Source organism: Trichomonas vaginalis, chromosome VI (genome assembly GCF_026262505.1).
Source record: "Trichomonas vaginalis G3 chromosome VI, whole genome shotgun sequence".
Classification (NCBI taxonomy): Eukaryota; Parabasalia; order Trichomonadida; family Trichomonadidae; genus Trichomonas; species Trichomonas vaginalis.
The window spans coordinates 5,073,756-5,099,467 of record NC_067208.1 but is presented as its reverse complement, the minus strand read 5'-3'; the positions used below and the strand labels follow the sequence as shown (position 1 = coordinate 5,099,467).

At 31.9% G+C, this 25,712-nt stretch overlaps 6 protein-coding genes and 5 pseudogenes across 11 annotated transcripts, besides 3 other annotated features; 8 read left to right on the top strand and 3 right to left on the bottom strand.

Annotated features, from left to right (window-relative positions):
* Window positions 1–1,062: part of a mobile genetic element that runs on past the window's edge.
* Window positions 1,063–6,243: 5,181 nt separating this feature from the next.
* Window positions 6,244–7,281: a mobile genetic element.
* Window positions 7,282–25,712: part of a mobile genetic element that runs on past the window's edge.
* Window positions 7,368–7,802, top strand: TVAGG3_0808280 (uncharacterized protein; the record flags this gene model as incomplete). Its single annotated transcript, XM_051247613.1, has 1 exon — window positions 7,368–7,802. One exon carries the CDS (start codon window positions 7,368–7,370, stop codon window positions 7,800–7,802), a length of 435 nt encoding a protein of 144 aa, XP_051083088.1.
* Window positions 7,959–8,365, bottom strand: TVAGG3_0808270 (annotated as a pseudogene). The gene has a single exon. A coding segment is annotated over exon 1 (407 nt).
* Window positions 8,710–9,591, bottom strand: TVAGG3_0808260 (uncharacterized protein; the record flags this gene model as incomplete). The annotated part of the gene is made up of 1 exon (XM_051247612.1): window positions 8,710–9,591. The coding sequence occupies one exon, from the start codon at window positions 9,589–9,591 to the stop codon at window positions 8,710–8,712; it is 882 nt and encodes a 293-aa protein (XP_051083087.1).
* TVAGG3_0808250 (uncharacterized protein) lies at window positions 9,608–10,175 on the top strand (the record flags this gene model as incomplete). The annotated part of the gene is made up of 1 exon (XM_051247611.1): window positions 9,608–10,175. A coding segment is annotated over one exon (568 nt), but the record flags the coding sequence as incomplete, so codon positions are not given.
* TVAGG3_0808240 (uncharacterized protein) lies at window positions 11,787–12,551 on the bottom strand (the record flags this gene model as incomplete). The annotated part of the gene is made up of 1 exon (XM_051247610.1): window positions 11,787–12,551. The coding sequence occupies one exon, from the start codon at window positions 12,549–12,551 to the stop codon at window positions 11,787–11,789; it is 765 nt and encodes a 254-aa protein (XP_051083085.1).
* On the top strand, window positions 12,569–12,947 carry TVAGG3_0808230 (organellar and viral DNA polymerase type B; the record flags this gene model as incomplete). The annotated part of the gene is made up of 1 exon (XM_051247609.1): window positions 12,569–12,947. A coding segment is annotated over one exon (379 nt), but the record flags the coding sequence as incomplete, so codon positions are not given.
* TVAGG3_0808220 (organellar and viral DNA polymerase type B) lies at window positions 20,069–20,404 on the top strand (the record flags this gene model as incomplete). The annotated part of the gene is made up of 1 exon (XM_051247608.1): window positions 20,069–20,404. One exon carries the CDS (start codon window positions 20,069–20,071, stop codon window positions 20,402–20,404), a length of 336 nt encoding a protein of 111 aa, XP_051083083.1.
* Window positions 20,881–21,182, top strand: TVAGG3_0808210 (annotated as a pseudogene). Its single transcript has one exon. A coding segment is annotated over exon 1 (302 nt).
* TVAGG3_0808200 lies at window positions 21,591–22,052 on the top strand (annotated as a pseudogene). Its single transcript has one exon. A coding segment is annotated over exon 1 (462 nt).
* On the top strand, window positions 23,019–23,991 carry TVAGG3_0808190 (annotated as a pseudogene). Its single transcript has one exon. A coding segment is annotated over exon 1 (973 nt).
* TVAGG3_0808180 lies at window positions 25,057–25,669 on the top strand (annotated as a pseudogene). Its single transcript has one exon. A coding segment is annotated over exon 1 (613 nt).

Genomic DNA, 25,712 nt, shown 5'->3' with positions numbered 1-25,712 from the left:
GTTTCAAATAATTCATCCGTTGTTTATCAATAATTTTATCCTCTAATCCTTGCTTCTTGATTGTATTATATAATTCTTTATACATTAAAAAGTTTTTAAATAATCTTCTGCTTCTTCTTGTGATAAATAAATAATTGGAATTTTGATTAAATGCTTTAAAGATTCAAATGTATCATCTGAAGGTGAACCTGAACGGTTGATATAAATTAACACATGTGAATGGGGGGAAGTGTTAGCAATAATGATAATTTGTTTTAATATCGTTAATGTTTTACCTTTATTTTGTTTACCAATTGCTGCCGTGATTGAATTTAAGTAACATTCAGAATATGGAATTTTCATTAATTTTTCCTTAGATAGAGCATTTCTATTATCACTCAATGCTTCATTAATCATATCATCTACGTATGTATTATATACTCCTGCTAATTCTTCATAAGGGGTGGATGAATTTAAATCCATTTAATCAAAAATAAATTTATAATTTTAAACATTTCTATTCATCAATATTTCATCATATGAACTTCTATACTGTGGTGGTGTACCTGTTGGATGATATTTCAAACCTTCATCCGGTGTCCATGTCCAATATGTAGTCCTAGTAAACCAAACCTGAGGAGGATTTGTCACCTTTGAACAGTAAGTGTCATTTACACCCTGAATGATTGGATAAGCTTTCACTTGTACTGTAACTTGTGAGTTGAAAGTTTCTAATCCATCAAAGAATATACCCGCTCCATCACGTTGAACTGGAATAGTGCATAAGAATGAAGTTTGGTCTTTCCATGTTCTAGCTAATGGCGTGCCATTATCATCATTCAGTGGTCTAGTTAATGAGTCCTCATATTCTTCTGTGCATTCATTCACTCCATCTAAATCAGAAGCTTGAAGCATACGTGTAAAGAATATGTCACCCACTGTGGTCATCGCTTGATCGGGGAAGTTTCTGGAATCTATAGTGACCTGAAGACCTCGAAGCATTGGATTTTCTAAAACCGTTCTTTGCATTGCATTCTTCGGAAATGTTAACACAACATCTGTAACATTATGAAGAGCGTATGAGAAATCTGAGCTAATACCTTCAGGAGTGATGCAACCTCCATTTAGTGAACGAACGTCAATATGTTGAGCTGGAATCATGAATGGATCTTCCTTACTGAATAAACGTGGTATTGCTTTAACTGATTCTTCAATTAAACCGTATCCTGGTGTAATGCATTTATCCTCTAAAACTTCCATCTTTGTGCATGAAATAATAACGTCATCAACTGTTGCGTCAGCAGATGTGGCGGCTAAGCTTGTAATTAATTTGGCAGGAAGTCCGATTTGTTGGAATTTGCGATCATATTTATAAACATAATTCATAATCTTTTCATAATTTTCATCAGTTATCTTTTCATAAACGTAATTTTGTAAATCAGCAACTCTTAACGGGTCAACCTGACAAAATACTAAAGTATCCCTGAAAACATAATATTTAAGAATGATATCACCAAATGATTTAGGATAATCATCGAACGCCTGAAATGCTAACAAATCATTTACCGGAATAATCATATCAAAAGTGACATCAACTTCTTTATTTGCGTTCTCGAAAACTTCTGAAGGGTCAATATATTTACCACATACTGAGTTATCATATTTTTGAACATTATTATATAACGAATGAACAAACTTTTTAACTTTCCTTTCTGATTTTGGTTTATATGTTGCAAATGCGAAAGATTCACGGGCGCAATCCATTTGAAGATAACCGGCATCACCTCTTTCAGTTTCTACTTCTAATTGTTTAAAGCTTTGATTTGATGATTTGTAACCAACGAATAAACGCATGCATTTAAAAGCGGCATCGCATGTGAAAGCTTTATTTGAAACTAGAGTTGCTTTAACTTTGCGTTTAATATATGTGTCACCTAATTGGTTCACATCATGAGCTGGATTTGTAATTCTTAAATGAGTTTGTTTATCATCAAAAATATGGAGCATCAGAGTCATAGCATGAACTTTCAAGTTCTCTATAATATCTTCTACCGTCATTCTTTGCGAATATTTCATTTATCTTTTCGAATGAATGAAACACATTTCCATTAATCGGTTTAGTGTTTGGCACCAAATAGTTAGTCGTCATTTATTATTAAATAAAAAATCAAAATTAAAAGATGAAAATGAATTTTTAATTTTAATGAAATAATCAACTATGGCTGCAGGTATATTTAAAAAATTATGGGATAAAGTAAAAAGAGGAGCGCATAAAGTTTGGGAAACAATGAAGAAAGGAGCAAATTGGATATTTAAGAATAAAGAAGCAATTAGTGACGTTGCTGAATCAATAACACCAAAAGCCGCCCCAATAAGAGAAATATTAAATAAAGGAGAAAAAGTTTATCAAAGACTTCAACCGATACTAAGATAAAAATAATATTTATTTTTCCACTATCTACCTCCTATTTTATTAAGTATTCCTTCAGCAATTCCACCAACTGCGTTACCTGCTTGTGCTCCCATCGCCGGATTACCTGCTTTAGTACCTAATACTCCACCTATGATAGTTCCTGCCGTTTTCGCTACTGGTGCCAAAAAGTTTGCAACGGGTTTAATAATCTTTTTATAAACCCAACCCGCAGCTTTCTTAATTCCATCCCATAATTTTTAAAGAATCCTGCCGCCATTTCTGATTTAATATTAATTAAAAAAATATATTTCATCACTTATATTCTAATTTTTATTTAATGATAAATGAAACCAATTTTAAAAATAAATGAAACAGAGAAGGAAGAAATAAATGAAAGTGAAAATGTTCAACAAAAATAAATGTTGTTAAACCAATTACTGAAATAAAAATTTTTCATCTGTTGAAGAATTTAATGACTATTATGCTAACAATAAAAAATTATTTGAAGAATTGACAACGTGTAAATTGAATAAAATGTTTAAAGTTGATGGATTCAAAATTTCAAAAATAAAAGGGGTGATTAGTTTGAAATCTATTCCTCAATCAAGAATCACCTCATTAATGAAAATTAATGATTTAACAAAAAGAATAGAAGAGATTGAAGAAAGAATGAATCAAATAATTGATTTCATAAATTCAAATAATCATTAATTTCTTAAAGTTCAATGTTGATTCTGAGACATGAATGTTTAAAGTTTATTTTTTAATGATTTATTTTTTATTTCATTATGGTAGTGAATCTTTTATTCATGAAAATAATTATTTCTAATTTCTTTTACTCTCTCGTACATACTAGATTTGAAGAATTCAGAACTTTTACCATAATCTCCTAAATGTTTTCTTATCTTATTGGTTTTCCATTCATTATATGAAACTGTATAAACTTTATCTTTATCTTTGCATCTTTCATCACTTCCAATATATTTATATTTCAATTTTGATTTATTGGTTTCATATTCATTAACGTTTAATAATTCACAGTCTTCCTTTTTAAATAAATGTTTTATGTATTCAGGATTAAAATTCTATAATATTGCTTCCCTTTAAATCTTTGAATATAAACAGGAACACCATCCTCTAAAATTCGATAATCTATTTTATCTGGTTTTACTTGTTGGGTCATTTATGTAAGAATAAAAAAATAAATTATTTTAAAAATAATATGTTAAAAAAATGATACAAAATCGCTCGATATTGTATGAATTCTTACGTTTACAAAAAAAGTCACAAAACCCATCCTATCCTACTACTATAACTGCAGAGTAGTATATGTGGACGGGTTTAGTGACCTTTTTTGTAAACGTAAGAATTCATACAATATCGAGCGATTTTGTATCATTTTTTTTAACATATGAAGTAAAAAATGTATGATTCTTACGGTTTTTATTCTTACGTTTTTGAATAAATCAAGATTTAAAAAATTTTCAAAATTGTAAGACATTTACACTCAGCCCATAAACCATTAAAAAAATTAACATTAATATTAAAATAATTTATTTTATCTTTTATAAAAGAAGCTATATATATAGATGATGTCAGATATTCCGTGATTAATTAAACATTGTTTAAATCCTGAATGGGTTTAACTTCAATTTAAAAATGAAGATTGTGAATTATTAAATGAATATGAAAGCCAAAATAATAGGGTTGTTAGATTCCCGACGATAGGTGTCTTGGAAGATTTGCCTGGTGTCATCATAGTGTCTTTAAATCAAAAATTTTATTTTGGAGTTAGTTTTATTGATTTTTCAATAAAAAACATTTCTAAAACAAGAAAATAAATCGATAAAATATTTATATTTTATATAAGGATCTTATATATTTAAAATAAATATCATTTTATTTTTTTCATTGGTGTCTGTCAAACCATAATACACTATTCAAAAATTCAATGTGTCTTGCGGTTTCAAAAGACACCTTCAAATTGAACGATAGCACAGACACTATTGAATTTTACCCATTGTATTTAGTTTTTACCCTTTTTATTTTTAAGAATTAATGACTGAAACAGCCGTTGTGCTATGACCTCAATCACTTTTATTTATTATTTTAAATATTATTTAATTTTATTATTTGAATAGGCCAACTTATATTTGAGAAGCTCAATTTGAGACCACTTAATACATTGAAATATCATAAATATTGAAATATTAAAAAGTGTATTTCAAAATATTGAAATTATAAAAATTTATAATACTGAAATTGAGACAAATTAATAAATTCAATGTGTTTTTTTTGAAATAACTCTCAAATATTATTTTTTTGTTTATTTAATGATGAATAAATATGATTGCTTTAGTCAATCATAAAAACTAATTTAAGTTTAAAATAATGAAAGGATAATTTGATTGTTTTTTAAAATACAATTATTTTTGATGATTTGCAAGAATCTTTGAAAAGAATATAATATAGGTTCTATTTTTGTAAAATTTATCCAAATCATTTATTACATAAATTACGATTAAAACGATGAAAGAACCAAAAAGTGTGTTTGTGTTTTGTTGTTGCGTGTTGGATGCGGGATCATGTTATTTCCGAAATCGACAAAAATTTGGAAATTTAATTTCCGAAATCGAAATTATATTAATGTTTTAATATTCTTATATCAAAAGGATTAAAGTTCATTAAGAGAAAAACAATTCTTCTTCTTCAATCTATTGGCGCATTTATTTCTACACGCCAATAAGGAAGGGAAAATTATAAGACACCATGGTGTCTTCAAAACGCTAATTTTTGATATTTTTAACAACCCTACAAAATAAGCTAATGAGGTATAAATATAATGATAAAGAATATTTAATTTCATGGAATCAATGGAGTCATAATCAAAGACCTCATAAACGAGAAGAAGAAATTGATGAGTTCAACATTGAACTTTAAGAAATTAATGATTATTTGAATTTATGAAATCAATTATTTGATTCATTCTTTCTTCAATCTCTTCTATTCTTTTTGTTAAATCATTAATTTTCATTAATGAGGTGATTCTTGATTGAGGAATAGATTTCAAACTAACCACTCCTTTTATTTTTTGAAATTTTGAATCCATCAACTTTAAACATTTTATTCAATTTACACGTTGTCAATTCTTCAATAATTTTTTATTATTAGCATAATAGTCATTAAATTCTTCAACAGATGAAAAAATTTTTATTTCAGTAATTGGTTTAACAACATTTATTTTTTGTTGAACATTTTCACTTTCATTTATTTCTTCCTTCTCTGTTTCATTTATTTTTAAAATTGGTTTCATTTATCATTAAATAAAAATTAGAATATAAGTGATGAAATATATTTTTTTAATTAATATTAAATCAGAAATGGCGGCAGGATTCTTTAAAAAATTATGGGATGGAATTAAGAAAGCTGCGGGTTGGTTTATAAAAAGATTATTAAACCCGTTGCAAACTTTTTGGCACCAGTAGCGAAAACGGCAGGAACTATCATAGGTGGAGTATTAGGTACTAAAGCAGGTAATCCGGCGATGGGAGCACAAGCAGGTAACGCAGTTGGTGGAATAGCTGAAGGAATACTTAATAAAATAGGAGGTAGATAGTGGAAAAATAAATATGAGATCCTATGGATCATCTCACCGCTTAGCGGCTTAAAATAGTTAGTATGACTATCAAGGGTACGGCGGCACTGCGCGCCTCCTTACCCTTGATATGTGAATTTGACACTTTACGAAACCGGTAACGTATATTTTACAACACAACCATAACACCAACTTAACCTTAAATATTTACAAAACCGTCTGACACATAAACGGCTTCACTAACGACTTCACTAACGAGTAGGGGTAATTTTAGCTAAAAGTGACACGCCTGTAAAAAGCGACACACCCGTGAGGGGTGTGATTACCGATCGGTAATTTCGACAGTTTAGAATTTAAAATTTTTTATGGAACTGTTGCGAGTTTCATAAAGAATTTAAGGAATATAAGCAAAGATTTGAATCAAAATCTTAGACCTAAGCCGCTCGATTCGCTCGCGGCTTCCGCGAATTACAGATCAGCAAAGATTTGAATCAAAATCTTCGAACTAAGCCGATCGCTTCGCTCGCGGCTTTCTTTATTATTTTAAATTTGCATATTTCCATCAAAAGTTCATAAGGTAAAAAATTTCGTTTATTTTTACTAAGAAAAAAAAGGTTTTTGATAATAAATTTATTTTATTTCGAAAAAGTAGCAATAATCGTAAAAGGGTATTGATAGGCTTGCTAAAGTAACTAATTTTAGCTGTCAAATACTTTTGTATTTTGAAAGTAAATTAGTATAAATTTGTTTTTACTTTTATTTCGAAAAAGTAGCAATAATCGTAAAAGGGTATTGATAGGCTTGCTAAAGTAACTAATTTTAGCTGTCAAATACTTTTGTATTTTGAAGTAAATTAGTATAAATTTGTTTTTACTTTTATTTCGAAAAAGTAGCAATAATCGTAAAAGGGTATTGATAGGCTTGCTAAAGTAACTAATTTTAGCTGTCAAATACTTTTGTATTTTGAAGTAAATTAGTATAAATTTGTTTTTACTTTTATTTCGAAAAAGTAGCAATAATCGTAAAAGGGTATTGATAGGCTTGCTAAAGTAACTAATTTTAGCTGTCAAATACTTTTGTATTTTGAAGTAAATTAGTATAAATTTGATATTATTTTAACTCCCTTTGAAAACCTCAATTTTCCATACAGAGGGAACGGGAATAGCATCCAATATTCCCTGAGAATGGTTGCGCATTCTCAGTTCCCTCTATATTTCGAACGAAGCTCTCATCGGTCTTTTTTTTAATACTAAACTTTTTTTTCTGTCACTTTTAGCTAAAATTTGGGTTTGCCCTTCACTAACGAATTCACTACCGTCCTCACTAAATAAAAAATAACCTTATTTTTATTTTTTTTAATTTTTATTTCATTACAAAGACATGTCTGACTACATTTACTATGACTCTTTCCCAGAACGTTTCCGTGAACTATTCAAAACTCAAGTAAAACTGAGAAACATGCATTTTAACAAAGACAGACCCATTGACGATGAAAGAAACCCTGAGTATATTACAATCCCTTATGCCGCAAAGTTCATTGCATACATTCCTTATGGTCGCAGAGGAACGAAAAATATTTCAACAAAGAACAAAAATTATTTCTGGAGCGATGAAGAAAATTGCCTTATCTACATAAATGCATACTTAAATAAAGCTACATATTGTACAAAAGAAGGTTGGACTGGATTTGAGCTCTACATATACGACGACGATGGAAACAGACGTTGTGTATACCCATACGATAATATGTACCATTGTTTTCATCAAGCATTAAACGAATACATAGTCAGTAAGGGTCTCATTCCTGCTGAGTAGAAATGTTATATTTTTGTTCTGTCATTTATATAAAAATAAACTTAAAAATAAATGATATCACCACCCTCACACGTATGAAAACATAGCACAAAAATAAATTTAGGGTAGATGGTTAGATCTAACCCGATATCTAACCTCATTTCTACCCTGTTGAATTCATTGCTTTATAACTCTCTTCCTTGGTTTCTTTTTAGTTGCTTTCTTAACATCTGTCTCCAACTTGACTGTCTTTCTTCTTCGGCCGTAATGATACCAGTTACTTCCACCAGTCAATGGGTCAAATGGTCGTTCATAAGGGTTTCCATACATTCCATAGGGACCATACGGAAGAACTACTGGTGGAGAAGAAACATTTTCTTTAGTTCCATCGACTCTATTTAAATGCATTGTTTCACCTTTCATCTGGTCATTAAAGTCTTTTGCGTGTTTTGCAAACTCATCGTCCTTTCCTAAAGCATTTTCTGACTCAGTCGCAACCAAATTGGATGCTTTATTTATGAGCCCTATTTTATTTAATCTTAACTTCTTTGCAACCCAGCCTCCAATCTTTCCTTTATTTGCATCTAATGTCTTCGAAACCCTACCTCCACTCATTTTATTTACTGCGTCATAAGCTCCAAGTGCTTTTGCTCCAAATGCTAATGCTTTTGTTCCCATTGCGCCTAAAGCTGCCCAAGCTACCATTTACACCATATTAAAATCATCTCTCTTCAATATTATCTCATAAAAGTTCTCGTTACTGGAGAAAGTCAATGAAACATAAACATTCTCACGGGCTTCGCCCACCGCTTTGCGGTCTATCTAACTTATTTCTTATATCATCTATACGCTTCAAAATGTCTGAACAATTGCTAACATCTTCTACAACAGTTATTTCATCATGAATGACCTTCAAGAACAAGCTCATTTAATATGCTATTAAAATCATCTCAATAATGAGTCCATCCTTTCCATCTTTAGGTAGCACAACATCTTTCATTGAAGAAGGTTCGACAAGTCTTATGTTAAACTTACTGACAAAGTTTGTTATACTATAATGCTTCGGCGGCGAATACATGTAGTTTGAAAGACATAATATAGATTCTTCAGCAAATTCACTTATACTGGATTTTATAACAATGTTTTCACGAGACCAAATGCCACCAATTGAAAAACTTGTAAGCAATCCTGCTGAACCTTCTACTGTAAACGTCGATGGTAACATTCCACGAAGGTCATCAATTGACATCTTTGAGTCACTGAATTTAAAGATTTTCTTAAAACAATCGTCATTATCTAACCATGCAATAGCTTTGAAGTTTTCATTCGAATATACATCTGCTTCATTAAATGTAAAACCTGACTTCTTTGCAGAGATGACTTTAAAATCTATTGAGTTTGTTTCAAAATTATATGCTATGGTAACTTCTGAAGGTAATGGATGCCCTTCCGCAGTAAGTTGTTCTCTCACTACCGTTTGAAGCTTTGTATTAAAAACTTTCATGTCATCTCCTGTGTCTAGGTTCACATACACAGCAACAGGGAAACTATCTTGCTTCTTTGTTTCATCATTATATCTCAAAACATTAAAGTTCTTCAATAATATTGTTCTTCCTGCTGGAATACTTCTAACTTGTCTGATTTCAATAGCTTTCTCACCTCCTACATACTCTACCCAGTGTCTTGGATATTCATAAGTATACTGACTTTCTTGAATTTTGGTTGGTTTCATCATAACGTGTTCATAGTATATCTTTATACTCTTGTCAGTTAGACTCGGTGCTATGTTCTGAATATTTCTGACTTGCATTTTTAATTATAATAAAATGAAACATTTATTTGAAGAAGTAGATGAAGACATGAATGAAACCACAGATAAACTTAACTCTTCTCTCATTCTTCCTTTCAGTAAGGACTATGAGTTCTGTTCAAATGGTGTGTATTTCTATTGTGGAAAGATGGGGTCAGGAAAGACATTTAACCTCATTCGTCATATACTCATAACAGAGCGTTTAGGAAACGACTCTTACTATGACCAAATCATTATATCAGCAACTTCAGACTCTATGGATTCAACAGCGAAAACATTTATGTCAAAAGTTCAAGCCTCTGTCGTTAAAGTTCCAGACAGTGAACTCATTGAATTTCTTCAACGTTACATTCGACGTAAGAGGAAATATTATGCCATCGTTGAATTTATACAGTCAGGAATGCAAAAGACCTCTGAGGAGATGGAAAGAATTATTGACAAACACCACTTACGTCAGTACTCAGGAGTTTACGATATGAAACGACTGACAAACTACATTCTATCAAAACTTTCAAAATACCCCTTCAAAAAATATCCTTCAAACACTCTGCTCGTTTGTGACGACTTCGCCGGAAAAGGTTTAGTGTCAAAACCAGACTCACCATTAGCTAACATCATTACTAAAGTCAGACATTATCCTTAACTGTAGCAATACTTATGCAAACATGGAGGTTTTTAGCTTTAAACATAAAACGTCTCATAACTGACTTCGTTATCTTTCAAGGTTTCTCACGTTATGATATTGAACTCATTTGGAAACAGTCAGGTATAACATTACCTTTTGAAGAAATTTGGGAAGCATATAAGTCTCTCATCTCTCCTCGTTCATACCTTGAGATTCATATCATGACTAATACCATTAAAGTCAAAAATATTCCATGGGAACGACCAACATTATTTTAAAGCTTAACCTTCAATTGACTGATGGTAAACAAATTCCATGCATCTCTGTCGCCATTTCTGTTAATATTTTTGCTGTCATTCATATCATCCACTTCCCCATCCGTTAGCTTTTGAGGATATGTGTTAGAATAGCTGTTCTTAAATGAAGGCTTCTCACCTTTTAGCGCATAAACTCTATAACTTTCTGCATACTTTATGTTTGAACCTCCTGAGCCATCATTGACATAAATTTTTATAGGCTTCCACCCTTTGTTCATGTTCCTGCTTCTTCCCTTAGCTCTTTTGTTCTGTAGTTCTACATCTTTATACACAGCTCCTGTCTCAGTGAATTCAACAATATTTTCATTCGTTAGCTTTACATTCAAACCCTTGTCGAGTATATTGTTCATTTCATACATATAAAAGGTTTTTATTCTATATGAAATGAGAAGCAAATCCATCTTAGCTGGTGCCGTTAATGTTCCAATTGAACCAACATCAAATGTTGACTCACGAACGACAAACAATATTGTCATAAAGAACTATAGTTCGGAGTGTTTGAAAGAAAAAGAACCAGAACTTAAGTCGGTGAATTTAAACTCAGCTTCAAACGCTAACACTACATCAGATGTTAAGTTAGAGTATCCACCACTGGACCAAGTTCTTTCAAGAGAAGCCAACGACAATCCTTACACAAATGTTCAAACAAATTCTTCAGATAACGTAGACCATTACCTTCTTCAGTTATACCAAACAATTTTACTCAAAGACGATAAGAAGCTTTTGACAAATCTTATAAGCAAGAACCAAATAATTCTAACAAAGGAGGACCTTGAAAATGTTATCTCACGAATAACAGGGAAACAATGTGTCATTGACTATCTCGACCCTGAAATCGAATGCTGTGGTCAAACTCCACTATTCATGAAAATAGGTAACATCCGCATCATTGAAACACCAGGAACTACAGGAGTTGAGTTTAAGTATAAATATTCGAACGAGTATACAAAACTATCTACTGACTATAAGCTTTGTTTGAAATATGTTTTAGTAAATTAAAGCAGTCAGGACCTTCGGTCTTGGTGCTTTGCGCCGTCAGTCAAAAAAATTTCAAGTTAACAACTTATAGTATCTGTCCAAAACTTCTTCAACAGTATCGAACTCATCTTCATAATGCAAACCTAATCTTATTGACTTGGTGCAGTTTTCACTAACACAATATTTTTCTGTTCTCTTGACTGACATAACTAACTCATTTGTTTCATCAAACAGCAACAACCAAAGTTCATGACCTAATACATAACATTCATACTTTATATTTTTAGCTCTGAGTTCTCTTGTAAGCTGTTGCATTTAATATTATCTAAAAAGTCAACTTCAACAGTCATTCGCACTGGTGCCTTCAGTTCTACAGGCTCTCCTTGAAAGTCAACAAGTCTGAATTGCATGTCTTTCAAATTATGAGGACTAATGCGAACCCATTTACCTAAATGAGTTGCTATGACAGGAACATTTGGAATGAACATTGAATTGACTGCATAACAGAAGGATTTATATTCTACTGAACCTTTACTATTAACTCCTGAAATGCCTGTGACATTAGCTATTTTAGACTCAATGTATAAACAATTGCCATAACATACGTATGGAACAGATTTCATCTCAATCGTTTTGTCAACACTTTTCAAAGGAAATGTCATATGGTATGCACCCAAAAGAAGTTGTACTCTATGACTCATTCTTGGTATCTTAAACTCTTTCTCGCTGCTGAACTTCAATGTTCCCTCAGAAGAGAGTTCGACATCTATGTTGTCAATAGTTTCTTCATTTATGAGAGTATCTATGACTCCAGCAATTTTATATATTCTATACCCAGCTCTGTTAGGAAATGTTATAACACTTCTTTTGTCATCTATTTCAATCTCTATGAAATCTGTTTCATCTGTTATGACAAAAGTTGCGATAGTATTGAAGTCAACAACTCTGAAAGCAAGCGCTTCATTCTGAAGACCTAAGTTTGTTTGTAGCTTTACTGTCCCGTATTCGTTTGGGTCTGTACTTTGCAAATAGAACAACATTTTATTCTCATTAAAATATGACTATTGCTGCATATGCGTATGAAACAAATGAAGCAAGAAGAGCACATGAACTAGTAAACGAAAACTCAACTTTAACCATTGAAGGCAATGATTTAGTCATTGACGATGGAAAGACTAAAAAAGTCATTGATTTCGATACTTTTAACACTTATGACCCATTCATTACAACAAGCAAGGTTCCCATCATAAATGATGGAACGGTGCAATATATAAATTCTACAGTAGATGCCTCATTAGTGAAAGTATTAAATGTTCTCATTGAATTGTTAAAGAGCTTTCGATTTGACGACAACATTAAATGCCTAAAGAATTTAGTCATGAATGAGAAACAAATTCTCGGCGTTGCTGGTAGCAGTAATGATGTACACCTTATGACATTAGAATATTATAACGAACATAAAGATGAACTGAAAGGAGAGAAGGGTGACACTGGAGCTCAAGGACCACAAGGAATACAAGGAATACAAGGACCTCAAGGCGAAAACGGTTTGGATGGAAAGGATGGAAAAACTGCTAAAGCATGGATATGGAACCTTATAAATACTGGTTTAACAGCTGCTTCATATGGAGTTCTTCAATACCAAATCGGAAAGATATGGGCAGTACTTGGTGAAGAAGTTTTAGATGACGTTAAAAATGCTTTGAACTTCATTTCAAATGGTTCTGATACTATTAAAACTTTATCTGGTTGGATGCAAGAAACAAGGAGTCAAATAGATACTGTAAGACGTATAGCAAACAATGCACGTACGGGATTGGATACTTTACGAGAAGCACAAAATACACTAAAGGAAGCAAATGATATTCTTGGCTCAGTATCAGACATGCATGAAGATTGGCTTAAAGGTATTGACAAATCTTTAAAAAATCACAGTCAGTCTATTGCTGACTACAAGAAAAGTATAGATTTTTTACATAGTGCTATGGACGTACATGATGGAAGCATAAGGAACTTACTTAATGCTAACAATAACTTACCAGGAACTATTAAAGCATTTATAAAGTCCTTTGTAAAACCTGGTGCTCTAACATTTAGGTCTTTGAGAGCAAGAGCATTGAAGTCAAGAGATGCAGAAACTCCAACAGAACCTACAGAAGGAACTGAAACAACAGAAACTCCAGAAGAACCACCAAAACCAACAGCTAATGAAATATTGTTCGAATATTTTCCAAGGTACTCTGTTCTCATTGCATACATTCAAGAAATACTTAAGAAAGCAGACTTGACTTTAGGAGATGATGAAAGTTCTGTATATCTTTCGTTCCAGTTTCAAATAGCAGAACTTTTGAGACAGATATGCTTAATGTATGACAACATCTCTGATTTCACAAGATATGATGACGACTATGACCCCGAACACGGGTGAAGAAGAAGTTTTACAAACATCCATTAAGACAGGAAAGGTTTTAACTCAAAGTCTCATTATTGACACCAAAAGATGGCGAAGTGGACGTTCTTCAAGAGCTGAAGAAAAATACTTCTTCGGAGGTGGTGGTAGGCATGAACTTGAAATAAATGAGATAGAAGAGAAATTAGCCGAAAAAGCAGATAAAAATCATGTTCATTATATAAGTTCAGACGAACAGATTATAACGGACTACCATGGATATTTAACACAGGATGAACAAATAAGCACTGAAGATGTTAATGAAAGAAGATATAAATTCATTCGTGCTAAAGGTTATGACATACACTGTACTGTACAGTATGACACAGGTAAAGCACCAGAAGCATTTGGTTATAACAATGAAATATATGCTTCGTATTTCTTTGTTAACGGTGTATTAGTTGAACCAAGATTTACATTGAGAGTTAAGGCAAAAATAACTTTGAAGATGCTATTAAAAGTAAAGCTGACAAAGATGAACTTGACGCAACGAACAAAGTTTTGAAATCTCATAAACACAATATCTCCGATATAATGAACTTCAAGCTACATTAAATAATAAAGCTGACAAGAACCATACACATAAATCCTTCACTACTGTTAGAGCAGACGACATAATATTGAACTATACCCTTGGTTCAAGTGCACCTTTAGAGAATCCAAGTACAAGCGTAAAAGATACACTAAACTCCTTAAATAGTAAATGTATGAACATTGAAGGTCATGCCAGAAACTTTGAAGCATATGAACTACCAGCAATGTTAGATAAAAAAGCAGATAAAGAACATACACATAAATTCTTCACAACTGTTGCTATAGAAAGTATTGAAGGAACGGTTGGCGGAACTGGTGGGGATGCATTATATTATAAACCTCCTAACTTTCCACAAGGTTTAACATCGAATGAAAACATAACAACGAAGAAAGAAATTAGCTGTAAAAATGTTTATGTCATGGATGATGAAAATAATGTTAAATTCACTGCTCAAGATTTATATGATAAGAAAGCAGATAAAACTTATGTTGATGAAAAAGATAATGAAATTAAAGAAAAGGTTGAATGGTATCATGAATGGACATCGGAGACTTTTAAAGTTAAAGCTGATACAGGATGGGTTTCAGGATGTTTAGACCTTAAAGCAGATAAAACAGAGCTTCAAACATTAAAGACTCAGATTCTTGAAACCATATATCCTATAGGCTCTATTTATACGTCAATGAATTCAACAAATCCCGCAACAGTTCTGGGTTTTGGTACATGGCAGCAGATTGTAGACAAATTCTTATACTGTGCTAACTCTTCAAAGCAAACAGGTGGTTCAAAGAAATTTAGAAGCAAACCTTCCACCGCACACTCATTCAGGAACTACAAACTTTTCTGGCGACCATAGTCACTCATTAAGAGACACCCATTATACAACTCGACTATGAAGCTGGCCATGACGTTTTATCTCCATCTTATAACAATTCAGCAAAAAGACTTTTCGACCAACTGAACAGGAGGAAATCATATCCATACTTTCACAACAAATCCAACGGCTCGGGTGAAGATTACATGCCACCATTTATGACTGTATTGCATGGTACCGCGTTCAATGAACGCGCTTTGAGCCTAGACCCTTTGGTCAAGGCTTACCGTCTTGAAATAAAATCTTTAACTTTACATAAATGAGCTTGAAAGAAGTATTCGAACAACATCCATGGAGGTCATTTAAGAAGTTCAATGAAGCTGCAAAGAGTTGGGGATTTACTAACAGAGCTGAAGTGAAAAGGTTCTTTGACAAAAATGTTGTACATCAAACAAAAAAAACCCTTACGACTACTTTTTACCAATTTACTCCAACGCTCCTGACGCATACCAATTTGACACTCTCATTCAAAGCAGAAAAGGAGGACATAAACCATTCCTCATCTTCATTAATGTTAACACTCGTAAAGCATATGCATATTCAATGAAAAATAAAGGAGCTCGTGAAGTGTTAAGAGTTTTACAAAAGTTTGTAGCAGAACATAGCCCAAGTACTTTAACATCAGACCAAGACAGTGCATACCTCAGCAATGAAATCACAGATTTTCTCATTGAGCATAACATAACTCACTACACTACCGAAGACCATAACCATAACATACTCGGCATCATAAACAGCTTCATAAGGACTCTCAGAGATTTAAATCAAGAGCGAGACTTTACCGAAGAAACAATGAAACATTTTCTCGAAGTATATAATTCCTCAACACATTCTACAACAGGACATACACCAAATTCAATGACACAACAACAAGAAGAAAAGTATATACAAAAGAAACGAAGTCAAACACAAAATATCAGAAATTCAACACAATTTACCCTCATTCCTGGTACAAAAGTTCATGTAGTTCTTGACGACAAACCGTTGACAAAGAAACGTTTAAGGTTAAGTCGAAATTATTATATCGTAGACTCTACGCAAGGTAATGGATATCTTATAAAAGCTGCTGACGACTCCATTGCATTTTATCCTCGACATAAGTTAGTTGAAAGTAGTAATGGCAAACTTGCTGAAACCATTGACGAAGCAAAGCGAGGAGTGGTTATTGAAATACTTGGCTACAACATAAACGATGACACTTATAAAGTAAGATATGAAGGAGGCGTTGAAGATGTTATACCATCTAAGAACTTGAGAGAGTCAAAGCCAACACATCTGGGACCATTAGAGCGGGAGTATTGGAAAGACAAAAATAAGCCAGAAAGAATAAGAAAATTCTTCTAAACTTTTTCATTAGATGTAAATCAGACATGAACGAGAACAGTCATGATATCATTAATGGTACCATTTATTTTAACATAAATATATTTTAGAGTAGATGGTTAGATCTAACCCGATATCTAACCTCATTTCTACCCTCTTGAATTTTCATGAATTTTATATATTCATGTTTTCATAAATTTACACCAAAAATAATGTTTAGAGTAGATGGTTAGATCTAACCCGATATCTAACCTCATTTCTACCCTCTTGAATTTTCATGAATTTTATATATTCATGTTTTCATAAATTTACACCAAAAATAATGTTTAGAGTAGATGGTTAGATCTAACCCGATATCTAACCTCATTTCTACCCTCTTGAATTTTCATGAATTTTATATATTCATGTTTTCATAAATTTACACCAAAATAATGTTTAGAGTAGATGGTTAGATCTAACCCGATATCTAACCTCATTTCTACCCTCTTGAATTTTCATGAATTTTATATATTCATGTTTTCATAAATTTACACCAAAAATAATGTTTAGAGTAGATGGTTAGATCTAACCCGATATCTAACCTCATTTCTACCCTCTTGAATTTTCATGAATTTTATATATTCATGTTTTCATAAATTTACACCAAAAATAATGTTTAGAGTAGATGGTTAGATCTAACCCGATATCTAACCTCATTTCTACCCTCTTGAATTTTCATGAATTTATATATTCATGTTTTCATAAATTTACACCAAAAATAATGTTTAGAGTAGATGGTTAGATCTAACCCGATATCTAACCTCATTTCTACCCTCTTGAATTTTCATGAATTTTATATATTCATGTTTTCATAAATTTACAAAAATAATGTTTAGAGTAGATGGTTAGATCTAACCCGATATCTAACCTCATTTCTACCCTCTTGAATTTTCATGAATTTTATATATTCATGTTTTCATAAATTTACACCAAAAATAATGTTTAGAGTAGATGGTTAGATCTAACCCGATATCTAACCTCATTTCTACCCTCTTGAATTTTCATGAATTTTATATATTCATGTTTTCATAAATTTACACCAAAAATAATGTTTAGAGTAGATGGTTAGATCTAACCCGATATCTAACCTCATTTCTACCCTCTTGAATTTTCAATGAATTTTATATATTCATGTTTTCATAAATTTACACCAAAAATAATGTTTAGAGTAGATGGTTAGATCTAACCCGATATCTAACCTCATTTCTACCCTCTTTGAATTTTCATGAATTTTATATATTCATGTTTTCTAAATTTACACCAAAAAATAATGTTTAGAGTAGATGGTTAGATCTAACCCGATATCTAACCTCATTTCTTACCCCCTCTTGAATTTTCATGAATTTTATATATTCATGTTTTCATAAATTTACACCAAAAATAATGTTTAGAGTAGATGGTTAGATCTAACCCGATATCTAACCTCATTTCTACCCTCTTGAATTTTCATGAATTTTTTATATATTCATGTTTTCATAAATTTACACCAAAAATAATGTTTAGAGTAGATGGTTAGATCTAACTCCGAACCCGATATCTAACCTCATTTCTACCCTCTTGAATTTTCATGATTTTATATATTCATGTTTTCATAAATTTACACCAAAAATAATGTTTAGAGTAGATGGTTAGATCTAACCCGATATCTAACCTCATTTCTACCCTCTTGAATTTTCATGAATTTTATATATTCATGTTTTCATAAATTTACACCAAAAATAATGTTTAGAGTAGATTGGTTAGATCTAACCCGATATCTAACCTCATTTCTACCCTCTTGAATTTTCATGAATTTTATATATTCATGTTTCATAAATTTACACCAATAATGTTTAGAGTAGATGGTTAGATCTAACGCCGATATCTAACCTCATTTCTACCCTCTTGAATTTTCATGAATTTTATATATTCATGTTTTCATAAATTTACACACAAAAATAATGTTTAGAGTAGATGGTTAGATCTAACCCGATATCTAACCTCATTTCTACCCTCTTGAATTTTCATGAATTTTATATATTCATGTTTTCATAAATTTACACCAAAAATAATGTTTAGAGTAGATGGTTAGATCTAACCCGATATCTAACCTCATTTCTACCCTCTTGAATTTTCATGAATTTTATATATTCATGTTTTCATAAATTTCACCAAAAATAATGTTTAGAGTAGATGGTTAGATCTAACCCGATATCTAACCTCATTTCTACCCTCTTGAATTTTCATGAATTTTATATATTATGTTTTCATAAATTTACACCAAAAATAATGTTTAGAGTAGATGGTTAGATCTAACCCGATCTCTAACCTCATTTCTACCCTCTTGAATTTTCATGAATTTTATATATTCATGTTTTCATAAATTTCAACCAAAATAGTTTTAGAAGTAGATGTTAGATCTAACCCGATATCTAACCTCATTTCTACCCTCTTGAATTTTCATGAATTTTATATATTCATGTTTTCATAAATTTACACCAAAAATAATGTTTAGAGTAGAATGGTTAGATCTAACCCGATATCTAACCTCATTTCTACCCTCTTGAATTTTCATGAATTTTATATATTCATGTTTTCATAAATTTACACCAAAAATAATGTTTAGAGTAGATGGTTAGATCTAACCCGATATCTAACCTCATTTCTACCCTCTTGAATTTTCATGAATTTCCTTAAGATAGAAAAAATAAAGTTAGTTTTATTTTTATTTATTTTTTTATTTTGTATAAAAGATATGATTTCAACAATCGGCACAACAACAATTCAAACAACAGCACCAAACTCGTTAGTCATGAATCCAACATCTATGTTAGTAGAGATGAAAAGCTTCATTCCTTCTTCATTTACTTTCGAAACAGAAATACAAAAAATTAAGCAGGAACTTTTAACAAGTAATTTAGACTGTACCGCACAGGATGAAGAAAATGAAGAATATCTTTATGACATGCAGGACATTATTGACCATTTACCCAAATTGCCTGAAATCCAACAACAAAAACTCACTATTCCTGAATTCGATGAAATAGAAGTTAAAGTTAGTGATTCTGCAGAAATAAAGAAGTTCATACGTAAAGTAAACTATGAGTTTCTAGGATATCATTGCAACCATAAAGTTATGGACAAAGATTGCGACATGGTATATAAGAACATCTCTGACATATATAAATCTGGGGAGTTTAAGACATACGACAACTTTGTTTCATTAGTTGCAAAATGTGTATGGCAGATAAGAGATAAAGATAGAAGAGGTAAAGTATGGAATGGACAAATAAAACCAACAGCCTTTGAGTTAAAGAAAACCATTGACGCCTTGGTTGTTCTAGCTGGTTTTATTTCAATGTATAACGCAAAAATGAATCCGCAATGTTCTAAATGTAAAGCAGCAATGAGGAAATATAACTACTCCGTCAAAGAGACAGAACGTATGAGAAACCACTATGCAGACTTAAAGAAAGAAGCAGAAAAACCAGCAGAAAATAAAATGGACATGTTAGCATTTCTGAATAAAAACTATCCAACTGCTGACGATTTCCTATTATCTGACGTCAAGAAGAAGTATAAAGAAACCTTCGGCATTGTTAAAACTTTTGATATCCTCAGCGAAGAAATAGAAGCTACAAAACTGTTTAGAATCTCACGAATTCATAACGTTTACCATGTAAAACGTTTATAAAATAACTGGGGTAGAAATGAGGTTAGATATCGGGTTAGATCTAACCATCTACCCTAAAATATATTTTTATTGAATTCAGCACAAAAATAATGAATTTCATTAGATAGAAAAAAATAAAGTTAGTTTTATTTTTATTTATTTTTTTATTTTGTATGTAAAGACAGTAATGACAAACATTGAGTTTGAAACAGTTAGAAAGATTGACAATGACACCAAAGTGGTTAGAATTGGTGATTTAAACGTAAGATACTGTAAGAAATACAACAAATATTCTTTGTCAGACATTATAACACCATCTGGAAAGAAAACAAAGGACTGGGTTAGAATTGCTTCTACTCAGAAAATTTTGACAAGAAATCCTGAGCTTATGATATCAGTAGCATTTCATGGAACAAGAGTATATCTTATAGACAAAAGTCTTATACCAATAGTTTTGTTATGGTTAGACCCAGTTGTTGGATATAACTTCATAACTTATGGTTCATTCGACTCAGAACGTTGCAGTGAAGGCTTACTTTACATCGTTCAGAAACCGAAGGACTTCAATACAAAGAGATATAAGATAGGAAGAACATATAATATAACTCAAAGATATGACAGTACAGTCAATAGAGTCAAGGTTGTGTTCGTTAATGATATGAGAGCTGCTGAAACAGAACTACTTGAAAAGTTTGAGAAAAGGTATGGTGCTCCCATGAAAGGTAAAGAAACGTTTGAAGTAGATGAGATAGATAAAGCTATAAAATTATTTGACGAAGTTGCTGAAAAATACATGTAAAGCGTTTATTTTTGGTCTTTTGTGAAAGTCAGAAAATAACGCTAATTTTTTTCTAACAAAATTTTTTATCTTGTATATAAGAAACAGTAATGACAACATTAGAGAACACAACAACAGTTATAGTCCATGAAGTCATAAATGAAGAATACGAGTACATACAGTATAACAAACAGTTACGTCTCATTCGTTCTGTCAAAGACGACATGTACCAGGTGCAAAGTATTTTGACAGCATGTTTTGCTCCAGAGAATAAAACACCAAATGAATGGTTTGAATTAAATAGCACTCATGAACTCCTCAGTGAGTTTTGAACATGTAGAACTTAAAAAGATGTACCAAGACAGACAAAACTTACCATCACATCTAAAAGGTATATATGTTCATAAGTTCCTAGTTAGTTCAATAGCAATGTGGGCTTCACCTCGTTATGCAATCTACATACTTATGCTACTTGACGAACTTTGTACAAAGCAGAGAGAAGATATGATGAAAGAAGACGAAAGCATACAGAAAAGAATACCACGTACAGTACCAAAAGGAAAGGAAAAGAGTTATAAGTATATGATATATACTGAAGAGTTGGAGAAAGAAGAAGATAAAGATATGGTTATGTTGCACTTAGTGAGAAGAAACAACAAAAGCTTTTATGACCTCGCTAAGATATATAAATCTGACAGAAACTGGTTCTATCGTGAAAACTTACCGATTTCAATGACACCGAATGAGCAAATAAAGGAAATTGTCAAAAATACTCTTCCTCAAACACACTATGACATCAAAGGTTGTACAATACTTACATTCAAAGAAGACTTAACATTACTGAAGGAAAAAATAACACAGTAATTCGACAACTTCAAAGAGGAAGAATGAAAAAAATCTTGTCGGGTGCTACGTTAGGACCATAGTGGAGAAAACCACGATAAAAACAAAACCCTCTGTCAAGTTTAATTGTTTCCATAAACGCTCCATGTCGATTATAATTGACGAACAGACAATCGCCTGATCGTCAAGTTTATTTTGGTTTTACCATTTAATTGTTTCCATAAACGCTCCATGTCGATTATAATTGACGAACAGACAATCGTCTGATCGTCAAGTTTATTTTGTTTTTACCATTTAATTGTTTCCATAAACGCTCCATTCTCTCCTAAAAATATTTTTGCATTAATCCTGCTGTGTTGTCAAAATGTCATGTTGTCATCATTTTTAAGAGAAGTTAATTAACCTGGTGACATGGTGACGTGGTGACACCATCAGTTATTCAAAAATAAATTTTCTTATAAAGCTTCAGGATCAATTTCTTCAACCATTTCACTTCCTTCGTCAATGTCAATAGAAGCTTCTTCAACCTTTGGTAAGAATTTTTGTATAACATCTTTGTTCGTTATTGTCTTCAGAGATGAAGGATAATATTTCACATTGTTTCACCTTCTTATATTCTTTCTGTTCGGAAAGATTCATAGCAATACTGAAGAAGTCAATGTTAGAGTTCTTTATAACAGTATAGTGTATCTTTGACATTCACGAAGAAACTCTTTTGTTTCAAAACTACTGCTAACTCTTGTGAAGTATAACGTTTGCGGTCAATGACGATAGCTAATGGTCTGACATACTGACCAAACTTAGATTCTTTCACAAACTTCTTGTTAAAGATAACATTAACATTTGAAGCATTATTGAACTCATTCTTGATGGCATTAGCGAGAGCATTGTATGAAAAGAACTTGCAATCTTGCATGTGTTTCATTAAAATAAAAATATTAAATTATTTTGAAAAATAACTTAAAAAATCTAATCTAATTTTTTCAAAAAATATTTTTTTATTTCCTACTAAAGATGTATCGGAAGTTGTCTAAGTTAGAACACTCGGAAATAAAACAACTTCTTACAGAAGCTAACATAGATGTTGCAAAACATTACGCGACAAACAAAAAAGCACTCGCTGACATCCTCAATGACTATAATGGTGCAATAAGTTATGATAGAATTCATGAGTTCATAAAGCCGCAACGCGGCGAGGACGAAGTCCATGCAAGAGCATTTCCTTTAAATGACTTGCTATTGACTTATATCATAGACGTTCAGTACCTCATGAAGTAAGAAGAGAAATGTTTGACATAACAAATGCAAACGTTGGTGAAACAGAAGAAGAGACGACACACTGAAACAACAGAGAAGAGAGATGTTTAAAAGTGCTATAGAACAAGTTCGCAAAGCTAACGATGTCATTCGTTCCATTGACGACAAACCAAAAGAAGGTGAGAGATGGTTAAAGAAAGATGAAGAGAATAGGAAGAGAATGTGAAGTCAGGCAATAGACTCATTGACTTTAACATCGAAGCTTTAGATGAACCAAACAGAGACTACTTACACAAACATTTCGGTAAGGTTTTCATGAGACTCTTAGAGAAAATTAAAATAAACTCACAACAGAGATGGATGGTATGTTATAAACTTGGTGGAAAGTATGAATGTTCTACGTTAAACCTCAATAATATTGGAACATTACTACATCAGCTCTTGAAGGAGAACTTTATATCAGAGATAGAAGCAAATGCTGCAGGTATTGTTGAAATGCACTATGACTTCTTCTTGACAAACATAAAGAATCTTACGAAATAAAGATGTATGATTTAACAGAATATGAAGGCTTAACGATGTCAGATGTAAAGAAAGGCAAACCAAAAAAGAGACCATATAGAGATGAAAGCACACTGACAAATGACCAGAAAGCCATTTTGGAAGCTCTTAAGCAAACAGGAAACCCAGCACTTATAGAAAGCTTTTGGAAAGATAATGGTGAAAAGAAGTTTTATAAGAAGAGAAGCGGTCAGTTCTGGAAGTATCTTTGCACATTACCTATAAATCTTGACGCTACCAAATCTTCAATGAATTGAACAAAAGAACTGCAGCACTTATGACAGAGACAATTGTTTCGTTTATGCTTGCATTCAGGCTGGAGTAGATAAGAAGAAACTATTGACCACATGAGAGAAGTCATTCGTGTTAGAGACTTTCCTCAAAGTAAAGTACAAGAAATTTCTGACGCAACAGGTATAGCATTTAATGTTACCATTGGTTATTTCAATGACTCAAGACATAATGAAATAAAGAGATATATACCAAAAGAATGTGAAACTGTTAGAACTATTGACTTACTTCTTGTTGAAGACCACTACATGCTAAACGAAAGATTACCAATGACAACATATTTCATTCGAAACTATATAGAAATTCTCAAAGCTTGTGGTGGAATGAACATTGAGAAACAGATGAAGATTTATACAAAGAGAGAAGATAAATATGTAGTTCGTTATGATAGAACAACACCGTTATGGGATGTTATGAAAACATTGTGGGAGTGCAAATATTTCGAACCTATTTCTTATGGAGAACTTTTCACATATACGACTGACTTATATAAACAGAACCTTGCACCATTTAAAGATTTGACATATGCTCCAAAGTATTGTGTACAACTGAAGAAGAAAGCCGAGTCAAAAGAAGTAAATAAAAATAAGTGCAAGTTCATTCCTGAGCACGTTTTCTTTGCTGACTTTGAGTGCAGTACGATGGCTTTCATAAAGCTTTTAACATCTGTTACGACAGTGAAGATGGTTCAGTGAGTGAAAGCATTTGGGGTCAGAACTGTGCAACAGAATTTTTGGAACGACTTCCTGACAAGAGTTTAATATATTTCCATAACCTCAGTTATGATATAAACTTCATCTTAAGACACATGACAGAAGTGAAAGGAACTCCCATCATTAAAGGTTCACGAACAATGCAAATAACTGGCTTATATAAAGGAAGGGCAATTATTATAAAAGACTCTTACAGTGTTATAAATAAGAAGCTTAAACTATTTCCTGCTATGTTTAACTTACAAACAGGACCGAAAGAAGTATTTCCATACAACTACTACAGCAGTGTTTTGTTAGCAAATGACAACAGAACTGGTGTCATTTCTGAAGCATGTAAGTTTATCCGGATGCGGATACATTCATGAAAAACATAGATTTAATCGAAAACTGCAGAATAGATGAAAACCACTTCGACTTAGAAAAGTATAGCACATTTTATTGCAAACAAGATGTAAGAATTTTAAGAGAAGGTTTTGTTAAGTTCCGCAATGACATATTGAAAGAGTTTGATTTAAACGTATATGACTACGTTAGTATTTGTTCTATTGCTAACAAATTGTTTGAGAACAGAGTGTACTTCCCGAATGGAAATTTATATGACCTCTCAAATAAACCAAGAGAATTTATTTCGAGTGATTCAAGGTGGAAGATGTATGCTGTCAGATAACATGAAACAAAAGAGCGAAAAGAAACTCATTGCTGATTTCGACGCTGTTTCATTATATCCATCAGCTATAGCAAGACTTTATACTTTAGAAGGAATTCCAAAGGTTATGAAGAAAGAAATGTTAAGCACAGAGTATCTCATGAGACATTTATTCGATGACGACCAAAAGGAACCCATTGGTGAAAAGTTTATGTCTGGCTTCTTTGTTCTCATTAAGAT